This window comes from Geotrypetes seraphini, chromosome 2 (assembly GCF_902459505.1).
Source record: "Geotrypetes seraphini chromosome 2, aGeoSer1.1, whole genome shotgun sequence".
Classification (NCBI taxonomy): Eukaryota; Metazoa; Chordata; class Amphibia; order Gymnophiona; family Dermophiidae; genus Geotrypetes; species Geotrypetes seraphini.
In genome coordinates, this window is record NC_047085.1 from 140,883,064 (window position 1) to 140,897,048 (window position 13,985).

General features: G+C 43.3%; 1 protein-coding gene across 7 annotated transcripts in view; it reads right to left on the reverse strand.

Moving 5' to 3' along the window:
* Positions 1–13,985, reverse strand: part of RBBP8 (RB binding protein 8, endonuclease) — a 200,200-nt gene that overhangs the window by 116,542 nt on the left and 69,673 nt on the right. For 6 of the 7 annotated variants that reach the window (XM_033933895.1, XM_033933891.1, XM_033933893.1 and 3 more), the window contains one exon: positions 11,542–11,637. In XM_033933895.1, coding sequence (XP_033789786.1) covers positions 11,542–11,637 — 96 coding nt within the window. Of the gene's footprint in view, positions 1–11,531; positions 11,638–13,985 lie in introns of those variants that run through there. The other variant, XM_033933897.1, reaches the window with a different exon arrangement.

The window sequence follows — 13,985 nt, forward strand, 5'->3', positions numbered from 1 at the left end:
TGACTTCCAAAAAGCCTTTGACAAGGTACCACGCGAGAGACTGCTTAAGAAGATATGGAACCACGGGGTACAAGGGGAGGTCCACCGATGGATCAAAAACTGGCTGGCAAACAGGAAGCAGAGGGTTGGCGTAAAGGGCCACTACTCAGACTGGAAAGGGGTCACGAGCGGAGTTCCGCAGGGGTCGGTGCTGGGACCGCTCCTGTTCAATATCTACATAAACGACCTAGAGGCGGGAACCAAGTGTGAAGTCATTAAATTTGCAGATGACACCAAACTATACAGCAGGGCTCAAACCAGGGAAGACTGCGAAGATCTCCAAAAGGATCTAACGCAGCTGGAAAGGTGGGCCGAAAAATGGCAAATGAGCTTCAACATAGGGAAATGCAAGGTCATGCACGTGGGGATAAAGAACCCGATGTTCACATACAAAATGGGGGGAACACCACTAGGGGTCAGTAACCTGGAGAGAGACCTGGGAGTGATGGTAGACGCAACACTGAAGGCATCGGCGCAATGCGCCACGGCCTCAAGGAAAGCAAACAGAATGTTGGGTATCATTAAGAAGGGTATTACGACCAGGACGAAGGAAGTCATCATGCCGCTGTATCGTGCAATGGTGCGGCCACATCTGGAGTACAGCTAACGTAATTCCACTCCACAAAAAGGGCTGCAGAACGGAGACAGGAAATTACAGACCGGTGAGTCTTACATCCATAGTGTGCAAACTCATGGAAACACTGATCAAACAGGAACTTGACAAAATTCTAGATGAAAAAAATCTACGTGATCCACAGCAACACGGATTCACCAGGGGAAGGTCCTGCCAATCTAATCTGATTGACTTCTTTGATTGGGTGACCAGTCATCTGGATGCCGGTGAGTCCCTTGACGTGATATACTTGGACTTCAGCAAAGCTTTTGATAGCGTTCCACACCGCAGGCTGTTGAACAAACTAAAATCGATGGGATTAGGGGATACATTCACAACATGGGTAAGGGATTGGCTAGATGGTAGGCTTCAAAGGGTGATGGTAAACGGTACCCCCTCCAAAACGTCAGCAGTGATGAGTGGAGTACCTCAGGGCTCCATCTTAGGGCCGATTCTATTCAATTTATTCATAGGAGATTTGACCCAAGGACTTAGAGGAAAAGTATCACTGTTTGCCGACGATGCCAAACTATGCAACATAGTTGGCAAAAGCAGTGTGCCTGACTATATGACGCAGGACCTAAGACAGCTTGAACAGTGGTCATCAACTTGGCAGCTGGGCTTCAATGCTAAAAAATGTAAAGTAATGCACCTAGGCAAAAAAAATCCACACAGAACTTACACACTAAATGGTGAAACATTGTCCAGGACCACGGTGGAACGTGATTTAGGAGTGATCATTAGCGACGATATGAAGGCTGCCAATCAAGTGGAGAAGGCATCGTCCAAGGCAAGACAAATGATGGGCTGTATCCGTAGGGGTTTTGTCAGCAGAAAACCTGAAGTCATAATGCCGCTGTACAGATCCATGGTGAGACCTCATCTCGAGTATTGTGTTCAATTCTGGAGACCACACTACCGAAAAGATGTGTTGAGAATTGAGTCGGTTCAGCGAATGGCTACCAGGATGGTTTTGGGGCTCAGGGAACTCACGTATGAAGAAAGGTTAAAAAAACTGCGGATATACTCACTGGAGGAGCGAAGGGAGAGAGGGGACATGATTGAGACCTTTAAGTATATTACTGGGCGTATAGAGGTGAAAGATGATATCTTCAGTCTTATAGGGCCCTCAGTAACCAGAGGACACTCGCTGAAAATCAGGGGAGGGAAATTTCAGGGTGATGCGAGGAAGTACTTCTTCACTGAAAGGGTGGTAGATCATTGGAACGAGCTGCCTCAGAGGGTGATTGAGGCCAGCAGCGTGTTAGATTTCAAGAGAAAATGGGATATTCATGTGGGATCTCTAGGAGAGTAAGAATCAGGGAGTGGGTCATTGGTATGGGCAGACTCGATGGGCTATAGCCCTTTTCTGCCGTCAATTTCTATGTTTCTATGTTTCTACCTCAAGAAAGACATGGCGGTACTTGAGGGAGTACAAAGAAGAGCAACTAAACTGATAAAGGGAATGGAAAATCTCCCATATACCGACAGATTGAAGCAGTTGGGACTTTTCTCCCTGGAAAAGTGGAGACTTAGAGGAGACATGATAGAAACCTTCAAGATCCTGAAGGGCATAGAAAAAGTAGACAGGGACAGATTTTTCAAATTATGGGGCACCACAAGTACAAGGGGGCACTCGGAGAAATTGAAAGGGGACAGGTTTAGAACAAACGCTAGGAAGCTCTTTTTCACTCAGAGGGTGGTGGATACATGGAATGCGCTTCCAGAGGCTGTTGTAGACAAGAAAACATTAAATGGTTTCAAAGAAGGTTTGGATAGATTCCTAGAAGAAAAAGGGATTGAGGGGTATAGATAGGTATAGACCATTACTCAGGCAATGGGCCTGATGGGCCACCGCGGGAGCGGACCGCTGGGCAAGATGGACCTATGGTCTGCCTCAGCGGAGGCAACTTCTTATGTTCTTGTCTGGAAGGAGTGTAAATGCGGTGGGCAAAACTGAAAGGAGTGATTGTAAAGGCGGCAAACCTTTTTGTGAGTACAGTATAAGTACAGTATAATCTCGTTATAATGGACTTCAAGGGACCTGGAAAAATAGTCTGTTATATCCAGACTTATATGCATTTTTTTTAGAACTTTATTTATGTCAACTTGAAACAACATACAGTCAATGAACAACAGTCACTGCACAAGCATATCAGCAACATCAATAACAAAACTCAGCAAAACATTGGTATGGCACAAAATGATTGCAAAACCAGAACACTAAAAGATGTTCTAAAGTAGGGGTGTCCAACCTTTTGGCTTCCCTGGGCCGCATCAGCCGAAAAAAATGTTTCTGGGGCCGCGCAAATGCTGCAGCAAGACAGAGGAAGGAGCCGGCAAGAGGGTAAACACCTGGGGGCAGCAGAGGAAAACACTACATCGCCCTCGACTGGGGCTGCACAAAATACTTCACGGGGCCGCAGGTTGGACAACCCTGTTCTAAAGCATTATGCCGTATTGTACTGGAAAGAAAACTCTGTCATTTTCTTCTGGGCTACATTTTGATACTATATCACCGGCATGCCACGCGCCTTTTAGGCGGAGCCTGCATGACCATTATAGATGAACAAAACTACAGCTAAAAGTGGCTCTGGGGACCAAAATGGTTGTCCGTTATATGCGAGTCTATTATATGCAATGATTTTCTGCATGTTTATAAAGGCGCACGGCCGGGACCAGCGGACCTCGTCCGCTATAGACGAGATTCCGTAAATGCGAGTCCGTTATAACAAGATTAAACTGTAAAAGTAAGAGGAAAAGAAGGCCACTTTGGTTCTCAAAAGTAGTAGCTGAGAAGGTAAGGATTAAGTGGTTAGCTTTCATAAACTATAAAAGATCACAGAAAGAGGAAGACAGGCAAAAATATCTGGAAAAGTTAAGAGAGGCTGGTCTTGTAGTCAGGAAAGCAAAGATGCAAATGGAAGAAAAAATATCTGACACGGTAAAATGGGGAGACAAGACATTTTTTTAGATATATTAGAGATAGGAAGAAATACAAAAGTGGCATTCTGAGACTCAAAGGTAAAAGGGGGGAATATGTAGAAGCTGATAAAGAAAAAGCCAAATTGCTTAACAGATATTTATGTTCTGTGTTCATGGCTGAATGGTCAAGTTTCTGGAACAGCAGAAGACAAACGTGAATAGGGATGAAGGAGTAATAGACACTGATTGATTTTCAGAAGGTTGTATTCATGAGGAGCTAGCTAAAATAAAGGTAAACAAAGCGATGGGGCCAGAACTTAGGGAAGTTCTGGTAGCTCCGCTGACTAACCTTTTCAACGAGTCTCTAGAGTCAGGAGTGGTACCGGAGGACTGGCAAAGGGCGGATGTGGTCCCTCTCCACAAAAGTGGAAGTAAGGAAGAAGAAGGGAATTATAGGCTAGTAAGTCTGACTTCTGTGGTAAGCAAATTAATGGAAACACTTTTAAAACAGAGAATGGTCAAGTTTCTGGAATCCTGTGGATTACAGGACCGGAGGCAAAATGAATTCACTAGAGGTAGGTCTTGTCAGACAAATCTGATTAATTTCCTTGACTGGGTGACCAGAGAATTGGATAGAGGATGTGCACTAGATGTGGTGTATTTAGATTTTAGCAAAGCCTTTGACAGTGTTCCACACAGACCTCTAATAAATAAACTCCCTCGGGATGGGTCCAAAAATGACGGGCTGGATCAAGAACTGGTTGAGTGGAAGGCGAGAGAGGGTAATGATCAATGGAGATCGCTTTGAGGAAAGGGATGTTATCAGAGGTATGCCTCAAGGTTCTGTTCTTGGGCCTGTTCTTTTTAACATTTTTATAAACGATATTGCTGAAGGGTTGACGGGCAAGATTTGCCTCTTTGCGGACGATACGAAAATCTGCAATAGAGTAGACATGCCAGATGTTGTGACTAACATGAAGCAAGACTTGGAGAAGCTTGAAGAATGGTCTGAAATTTGGCAACTAAAATTTAATGCTAAGAAATGAAAGGTCATGGCATTTGGGCTGCAAAAACCCGAGGGAACGGTACAGTTTAGGGGGTAAAGAACTTATGTGCACGACAGAAGAGCAGAACTTGGGTGTGATTGTATGTGATGATCTTAAGGAGGTCAAACAGATTGAAAAGGTGACGGCGAAAGCTAGATGGATGCTAGGTTGCATATGGAGAGGTATGGCTAGTACGAAAAAGGAGGTATTGATGCCCCTGTATAAGACTTTGGTGAGATCTCTTTTAGAATATTGAGTACAATTCTGGAAACCGCACCTTCAAAAAGATATAAAAAGGATGGAGTCGGTCCAGAGGAAGGCTACTAAAATGGTATGTGGTCTTCATTATAAGGTGTATGGGGACAGACTTAAAGATCTCAATCTGTATACTTTGGAGGAAAGGCGGGAGAGGGAAGATATGATAGACATTTACATACCTACATAATGTAAATGCACAAGAGTCGAGTCTCTTTAATTTGAAAGGAAACTGCAATGAGAGGGCATAGGATGAAGTTAAGAGGTGATAGGCTCCGGAGTAATCTAAGGAAATACTTTTTTACAGAAAGGTTGGTAGATGCATGGAACAGTCTCCCGTAAGAGGTGGTGAAAACAGAGACTATGTCTGAATTCAAGAGGGCCTGGGATAGGCACGTGGCATGTCTCAGAGAGAGAAAGAGATAATGGTTACTGCAGATGGGCAGACTAGATGAGCCATTTGGCCATTATCTGCCATCATGTTTCTAACTGTTCCTGATGTCTTCAAACATGCCATTGTTATACCTCTTCTCAAAAAACCCCTCACTAGGCCCCACATACCCCCCCCCCCAACTATCACTCCATGTCCCTCCTCCCCTTCTTATCCAAGCTACTTGAACGTGCTATTCATTGCCTTTGCCTGGACTTCCTTTCATCTCAAGCTATTCTAGACCCACTTCAATCAGTCTTTTGCCCACTCCATTCCACAGAAACTGCTCTTGCTAAAGTCTCTAACAACCTGTTCCTGGCCAGATCCAAAGGCCTCTACAGTAACTATCCTTATCCTTCTCAATCTATCTGTTGCTTTTGATACTGCTGATCACCACCTACTCCTTGATACACTGTCCTCAATGGGATTCCAGGGTTCTGTTCTCTCCTGGTTGTCTTCCTATCTCTCCCAATGCACTTTCAGTGTATGCAATGGTGGATCCGTTGTCAATCAGTGTACATCAAGGCTCTGTCTTGGGACCTCTCCTTTTCTCCATATATACCCACTCCCTTGGTGCACTGATCTCCTCCCATGGTTTTCAGAATCAACTCTATGCTGAAGATGCCCAGATCTACCTCTCCACACCAGATATATCTACAGGAATCCAGGCCCAATTCTCAGCCTGCCTATTCAACATTGTCCCCTGGATGTCCTATCACTATCTAAAACTGAATATGGCTAAGACCGAGCTCCTTATCTTTCTGCCTAAACCCACATTCCCTCTCTCCCATTCTCTATTTCTGTGGACACCACTCTCATCATCTCTATCTCGTCAGCTTGCAACCTCAGGGTCATTTTTGACTCCTCTGTCTTCTCTGCTCAGATCCAACAAACTGCTAAAGCAAAATCCAACCTCTCCTTTCCAAGCACATTGCCATAACCCTTATCCATACTCTCAACACCTCTCACTTAGATTACTGCAACTTGCTTCTTTCAGGTCTTCTGCTCAACCATCTCTCTCCCCTTCAATCCATGCAAAATTCTGGTGCATGACTTATATTCTGCAAGAGCTGCCTGGATAACACCCGTTATGATAAGTAACTGTGCTGTTTGGCGACTCTTGCAGAATGTGGGTGAAGTCATCCATGGAGCCTTGGTACAAACAGTATTAAAAGCGTATCACCACATAAAGTTTTAGAAACTTTGCAATTGCCCGCACTGCGCATGCATGAGTGCCCTCCTTCACTTGCGGTTCCTCAGTTCCGTAAGCAAGCTAAGAAGTCAACCTGGGGAGGAGGGTGGGTTGTGAGAATATCTACCTGTGTCCCTGGATAACAACCGTTACAGTAAGTAACAGTGCTTTATCCCAGGACTAGTAGGCAGCATATTCTCACATGTGGGACTCCCTAGCTTACTACAATGGGATGGAGGGAGTGTTGGCTATTAATACTGCTTGGCCAAAGTGACCATCCCGTCTGGAATAAGATTCCAGACAATAGTGAGATGTGAATGTGTAAACTGAGGACTAAGTAGCAGCTTTACAGATCTTATCAATGGAGTGGAATGTAAGAAAGAAACGGATGCTGCCATAGCTCGGATCTTATGTGCTGTTACATGACCCCCGAGTTGTAGCCCAGCCTGAGCACAGCAGAAGGCAATACATGCCGCCAATCATGTGGAAATAGTTCTCTTGGTTACAGGCTGGCCCAACCTGATAGGATCAAAGGAGATGAACAGTTGAAGAGATGTTCTATGTGGCTTAGTCCACTGTAAGTAATAAGCCAAAGTTTGTTTGTAGTCCAAAGTATGAAGAGCTGTTTCTCCAGGGTGAGAATGAGGCTTGGGAAAGAACACTGGAAGCACAACTGATTAATTTAAATGAAATTCCGTGACTACTTTTGGTAGGAATTTAGGATGGGTGTGGAGAACTACTTTATCATGGTGGAAAATTGTAAAGGGTGGGTTCGCCACCGACGCTTGAAGCTCGCTCACTCAAAGAGTGGTAGTGATGGAGATTAGAAATGCCACTTTCCAAGTGAGATATTTAAGATGAGCCAAAGACATTGGTTCAAATGAAGGCTTCATCAGTCTAGTGAGAACAACATTGAGATCCCAAACTACTGGAAGCGATTTGAGAGGTGGTTTGATATTGAAAAGTCATTTCATGAATTTGGAAACAAGGGGATGAGCAGTCAGAGATTTATCATTGACTGGCCCATGGAAAGCACTGATAGCACTAAGATGAACTCTGACTGAAGTGGAGAAGGTAATCCAATACTGAAGATACAGAAGAGGATGAAGTGTCCTGATAATGAAGATTACACCACATTGAAAACCATGTCCACTTCTGCTGGTAACAGTGCTGTGTAGATGGTTTTCTGTATGCATGTAAGATGAATTTGACAGGATCAGAAAGATCAGTGTCAGCTGAAGTCATCCCAAGAAGTATCAAGCTGTCAGGTGCAATGACTGAAGGTTAGGATGGAAGAAAGACCCTTAATTTTGCGTGAGAAGAGATGGAAAAATCTGCAGAGGAAATGGATCTTTGACATTGAGCTGAAGTAGAAGGGAAAACCACGGTTGCCTGGGCCACTGGGGAGCTATGAGAATCATGGTGGCTGACTGCTGCTTGAATTTGACTAATGTAATGTAATTTATTTCTTATATACCACTAAATTCCGTTAGGATTCTAAGCGGTTTACAGAAAATAGACAATAGGGTGCATTAAAATTATAAGTAATATAGGTACTTAGAAATTCCCTTACTGTCCCGAAGGCTCACAATCTAACTAAAGTACCTGGAAAAATGACAATTAGTAGAATAATGAAGAAATAAAATAGAAATAGATGAGAAAAATAAGAAATTAAACATTCTAATAAGACTACAATGATCTAAAGGACTTTGAAAGGTTGAAAAAAGAGGGGAGATAGGAAATAGAAGCAGAAGGGAGAACCGTTGAAACTATAGAATTCTGGGGAAATTTAAATGAAATTTAAATAATAAAATAAGAAACAAAAACAAGTGGCAAAACAATGAATGAGATTTAAAAAAAAGAAAAAATATCATAAACTAAAAAGAAAGTGAAAAATAAAAAACAAACAGTCAAGACTGAAGTCCAGCTTGAAATGACTTCACTGCTTTGGCTGCCAAACTTCTCCAGATGCCATCCGATCCTTGTCAGCAAACCGGAAGCCCCAAATCCAGTGTCTCCGGTCATCAACTCATCTAAGACATTCACACTCTCCTCCTGCATGCCAAATTTGCTGAATCTGTCTCCTTTCAGGACAGGCACCGCCCGCGCCTCTCTGACCATTCGCGGCGCCACGACGACCGTGCCATCTGGACCAACCATGGCCTCCCCCTCGCGGTGGCGGTGGTGGTCGTGGGGGTCGCTCCTCTTCATGGCCGAAGCTAGCGGCTGCAGCGCCTTCTCTGAGTCGATGCTGCTCAGCAGAGCCAGACTGGCGTCCGGGCCGGGCGCCTCTAGCAGCGGGCGAGCGCCGGGTCAGCTGCCGGCTTCTCCTCAGCGACGGGGGTGACGGCGATGATGGGATGGAGGGGCTGGGTGAGCGACTGCGCCGGAGGCATCTCCTTGCCCGCATCCTTCAGCTCCAACTCGGCAATCCTCACCGACGCGATCTGCCCCAACAATGCCCAATAAAAACATCACAAATGCCATACCGTCCGTTGCAGCACTCGAAGACTAATGTCTTGAGTATAAGAGGAATTGGTGGAAACACATACAGAAACTTGTGCGTCCAATCCAAGAGAAAGGCATCTGCCTCTAGGTGATGAGGGGAGTATTGAGGCAGTTTGTGATTGAGAGGGGACAAATACAGGTCTATCTGAGGAGACCCCCAAATAAAGAATATTTGACGCAGTATTGAGGAGTGAAGCGACCACTCATATGATTGAAGATAGCTGCTGAGTATGTCGACAAAGAGTATTCTTCTCTCCTTGGACATAGACCGCTTTGAGGAATTTATTGTGAGCACTAGCCCAGTTCCAAATATTCTTGGCTTCTTGACAAAGAATGAGAGAACCTATTCCTCCTTGTTTGTTGATGTAATACATTGCGACTTGATTGTCTGTGCGTATTAGTAGGACTTGATTGGATATAATGTCTTGAAAGCATTGTGAATGGCCCTGAATTCTAAGAGATTGTTGCTCTTGGGCGGACCAATGACCCTGTGTGCGAAGACCATTCAGATGAGATCCCCAAACATATTTGGACGAGTCTGTGGTCAGAATCTTTTGATGTGGAGGGCTATGAAATAAGAGCCCTTGGAAAGATTGGAGGAATTTATCCACCAGTGCAGAGATTGATGAAGTGATGATGTGACTGTAATCTCTTGAGGAAAAATTAGTCCTAGATGTGAACATTTTCTTCTAAAGTGAAGATGGTAAGATAGTCTTTGCCTGCTGTGGCTTACCTGCTACAGCAGTGAATCGCAAACTGTGTGCTGTGGCGAGATATGAGCATGTAACTGCTGGCAAAGGCACCGGCGCCTCTCCTCCTCCGGCGATGGAAGGATTTCCAAAACTCAGCAGTTAGACTGAATTTTGGATGGCCCCCGAGCTCAGGGCCACTTCTGGAGGGCCTCTGAGAATTCACCCAGGGATGTTTTCTCTCTAGAGCTATGCTGACTGACATCAAGGATGGGATATACCGTCTCAATTTGTTATGAACAGTTTTGCAGTTTCTCAGGAAAGGTTGTTGGAAATCTTGCTATGTTTGAAGAATAACTGAAGATAACTTCAAAAAGACAGAATGATAATAAGAATTTGGTGTTTCAACAATTGCTTGTTCAGGCTTTAAACAAAGGGAACTTTGGAGAAAATCTGAATTTTCCTTGTTTTAAACTAATCTTATCACATGAAATGTTGAGGAAATATTTTCTTGAAAGTCTGCATCTATCCTTTGTCTCCTCTGACAGTCTTCATGGACCATAAAATTCTAGGCTTTGTGAGGGGGCTCATGGATGGAGAAGAACATATGAGATTTTCTTGATAATTTGACTGCTCATCTAGAGTTCTCAGGAGAGGAGATTTCCATCAGGGCCAAACTTTCTCTTAATACAAAACATCAAAATTATTTTTGGAGTTAGTGGAAAATTATTTCATGGGCATTAAGATTTGCATGTATCTAGAAATCTCCGTTAAGACAGAAAGCCTGGAGAAGAGATGCCTCATGTAAGATATGATAGAGGTCTATATAATACTGAGTGGAATGGAACGGTTAGATGTGAATCGCTTGTTTGCTCTTTCCCAAAAATACTAGGATTAGGGGGCACACAATGAAGCTACTAAGTACTACATTTAAAACAAACCCGAGAAAATTAAACTCTGGAATTTGTTGCCAAAAAATGTGGTGAAAGCAGTTAACATAGTAGAGTTTAAAAAAGCTTTGGTTAATTTCCTAAAACAAAAGTTCATAAGCCATTATTAAGATGGACTTGGAGAAATCCACTCCTTACTCCAAGGAAAAGCAGCATAAGATCTGTTTTACTCTTTAGGCTCTTGCCAGGTATTTATGACCTGGGTTGGTCACAGTTGGAAACAGGATATTAGGCTTGATGGACCTTCGGTCTGTCCCAGTATGGCAATTCTTATGTTCAAACTCTTGTTTAAGTACAGTAGACTCTGTTAACCAGAACTCAATTAACCAGAACCCTCAAGCAACCAGAAAAAAAATCTAAGAAATGCTGTAATACTTTAAATAAAAATAAACTCATTTCCTGGCGGAAATTTAAGTATAAATTTGACATGCTACTCCTGAGTACACCCACGCTTTGTCTACCACATGTCCGGTAGTTTGTCTGGAACAGTTTATGGTATGGCATAGTAAGGGGCATAGTTTTTTAATAGTAAATCTCAAGCAATCATAAACTATATTTATCAGCATCTATCAATTCCCATGGATACGGGTTAACTGAGAGTCTACTGTATTTGAAAAATTTTAAAGTGGACCATGAACTGAATTTATTTTGCCAATGTTTCCAGTGGGGATTTATTTTTCAAAATGTTTGGTTTATTCCAAATCAGTGTGTTTTTCTTTGATTTGCAAGGCTCATCATCTAGTCTGCTGTCCAAGAGTCTAAAGACTAATATTATGGCAGCAAATCACTTTCTTTTTAAGTCTATGGATAGTCAACAAATGTGTCAAAAAGAATCTTTAAAAATTTATCAACACATGCATGAAAGTGTATTATGCAAGACTGACTTTATTATACCTGTCTTCTAAAACTTTGATGGTATCATGCAGTCCTTTTTGCTGTTCTCTGAGCTGTTGATTTTTGGTATAAAATTCTTCAAGCCTCTGTGCATCTCTGAAATAAAATAATCAAATACTGTTAATTTAAATAATATTACTGTATATACTGTAGTACTACTATTTATTATTTCTATAGTGCTGAAAGGTGTACACAGCGCTGTACATTTTAACATACAATAGACAGTCCCTGCTCAGAAGAGCTTATAATCTAATTTAGACAGGACATTTCAGGGTTGGGGAGATAATGGTAGAAAAAAATGACACAGTGGGTATAGGTATCTGACAGCAGTGAGTGGGAGTTAAGAGTTGAAAGCAGTCTTAAAAAAGTGGGCTTTTAGCTTGGTTTTGAATACTGCTAGAGATGGAGCTCCTGCCCGGCACTGAGTTGCTCACTGAATGGCTGCCGCAAGTTTTCAAGGAATTCGTGAGAACTTGCAGCAGCCATTCAGGGATTGGCTCAGCACCGAGCAGGAGCACGGAAAGCTAGCTCCTGCCCGGTACACTTCTGGGCCGCGAGAACTTGAGGTGGCCATTCAGGGAGAGGGTCAGCATGGGGCAGGAGCGCGGAAAGTTTGCTCCTGCCCAGTATACTGCTGGATTACTAGGACTTCAAAAAGGTACATGGGGTGAGGCAAGAGGGAAGTAAAAAAATTGTCAGAATTGGCTGGGACAGAAGATGGTAGGGATTCCTCCTGTCCTGGCCCTCCACAAGCCCAGTGGAGGCCTGCAGGACATCGAGAGAGAGGGGGGACAGGGTACAGGGCAGGGAGGTGGGACAGGGTGCAGAGCCTGGCAGGGAGGGAGGGGGGACAGAGTGCAGAGCTTGGCAGGGAGTGAGGGTGCAGAGCCTGGCAGGGGAGGGAGTAGGGGGCAGGGTACATGAATATTAACAACCCCCCCCCCCCCGGCTTATATTCAAGTCAACCTTTTTCCTCCTTTGGGGGGAAAGGGTACCTCATCTTATACTCGGATCGACTTATATTCGAGTGTATACAGTAATTAAAAATAATTGTTTCCAAAATCCTATAAGTCTGTGCTTCCATGATTTATTAAAACATGCATTAAATTTGGGATGAATTAATTTCTCAGCTGTTTGCTTCAAAGTGTGTCCCATAAATTTCATTAACAAAATTTATTCAATAGAGATTTTATTCATTCTCAAAAGTTTATCCCTCCTTTTGGCAAACAACAAATGTCACATATTATACCACTATTCATGTTTTGAAAGTTTTCAAAATGATACAATTGTGGAACTGATATAGAAATATACTTCTTACTGTGGTACTAGTATTGGACTAGTAAGATCATTAACTACATTATGCATGATCCCCTTTGCTGAATCTGCACCTCATTGCCCTTCTGGAAAGGAAAACACTATGGGCTCCTTTTACGAAGCCGCGTTAGTGGCTTTATCGCACGCACATTTTTAGCGTGTGTCCCCTGCGTAAGCCGAAAAACTACCACCTGCTCAAGAGGCGGTGGTAGTGGCTAGCATGGCCGGCAAATTAGTGCGCGCTATTACGCACGTTAAACCGCTAACACGGCTTCATAAAAGGAGCCTTATAAGTCACTCTCTTCTGCATTGACCAATTTATAACCCTAATAAATACTAGGCATCCAGATGGTCAAGGGAGTAAAGGAGAGTATCATGGAAGAGTAGACTAACCTATGCACCTGTAATAATGAATCTATTTTTATGTATTCATGTGATCCTTTTGTGTTTAACATGCCCAATTCCCCATAGTATCTCTCCTCTCTTGTCTCTCCTTATACACCTCAAGAACTCCGCTCCTCTGACAAATTGCTTTCATCTGTTCCATTAACTTCCAATTCCAGACTTCATTCCTTTCATTTCACTGCCCCATATGCCTGGAATAAATTGCCTCAGTCCATCCGTCACATCCCTTCCCTTGTTTAAAAGTACAGTAGGCTGAAATTTCACCTTTTTGAGACAGCCTTCAACTCATAACCCTTCTCCCCATTGCCCTCTGCTCACCACCCTAGCCAGCAGTTTAACCATCCCCTCTAGTTGTAACCCCTCCTTGACATCCAGTTTATCTTGATTGTTTAAATGTGCAGCAGCGGCCAAAAAAGCAAACAAGATGCTAGGAATTATTAAAAAAAGGGATGGTTAACAAGACTAATGCCTCTGTATCACTCCATGGTGCAACCTCACCTGGAGTATTGCGTTCAGTTCTGGTCTCCTTATCTCAAGAAAGATATAGTGGTGCTAGAAAAGGTTCAAAGAAGAGCGACCAAGATAATAAAGGTGATGGAACGTCCCTCGTATGAGGAAAGACTAAAAAGATTAGGGCTCTTCAGCTTGGAAAAGAGAAGGCTGAGGGGAGATATGATTGAAGTCTACAAAATCTTGAGTGGAGTAGAACAGGTACAAGTGGATCG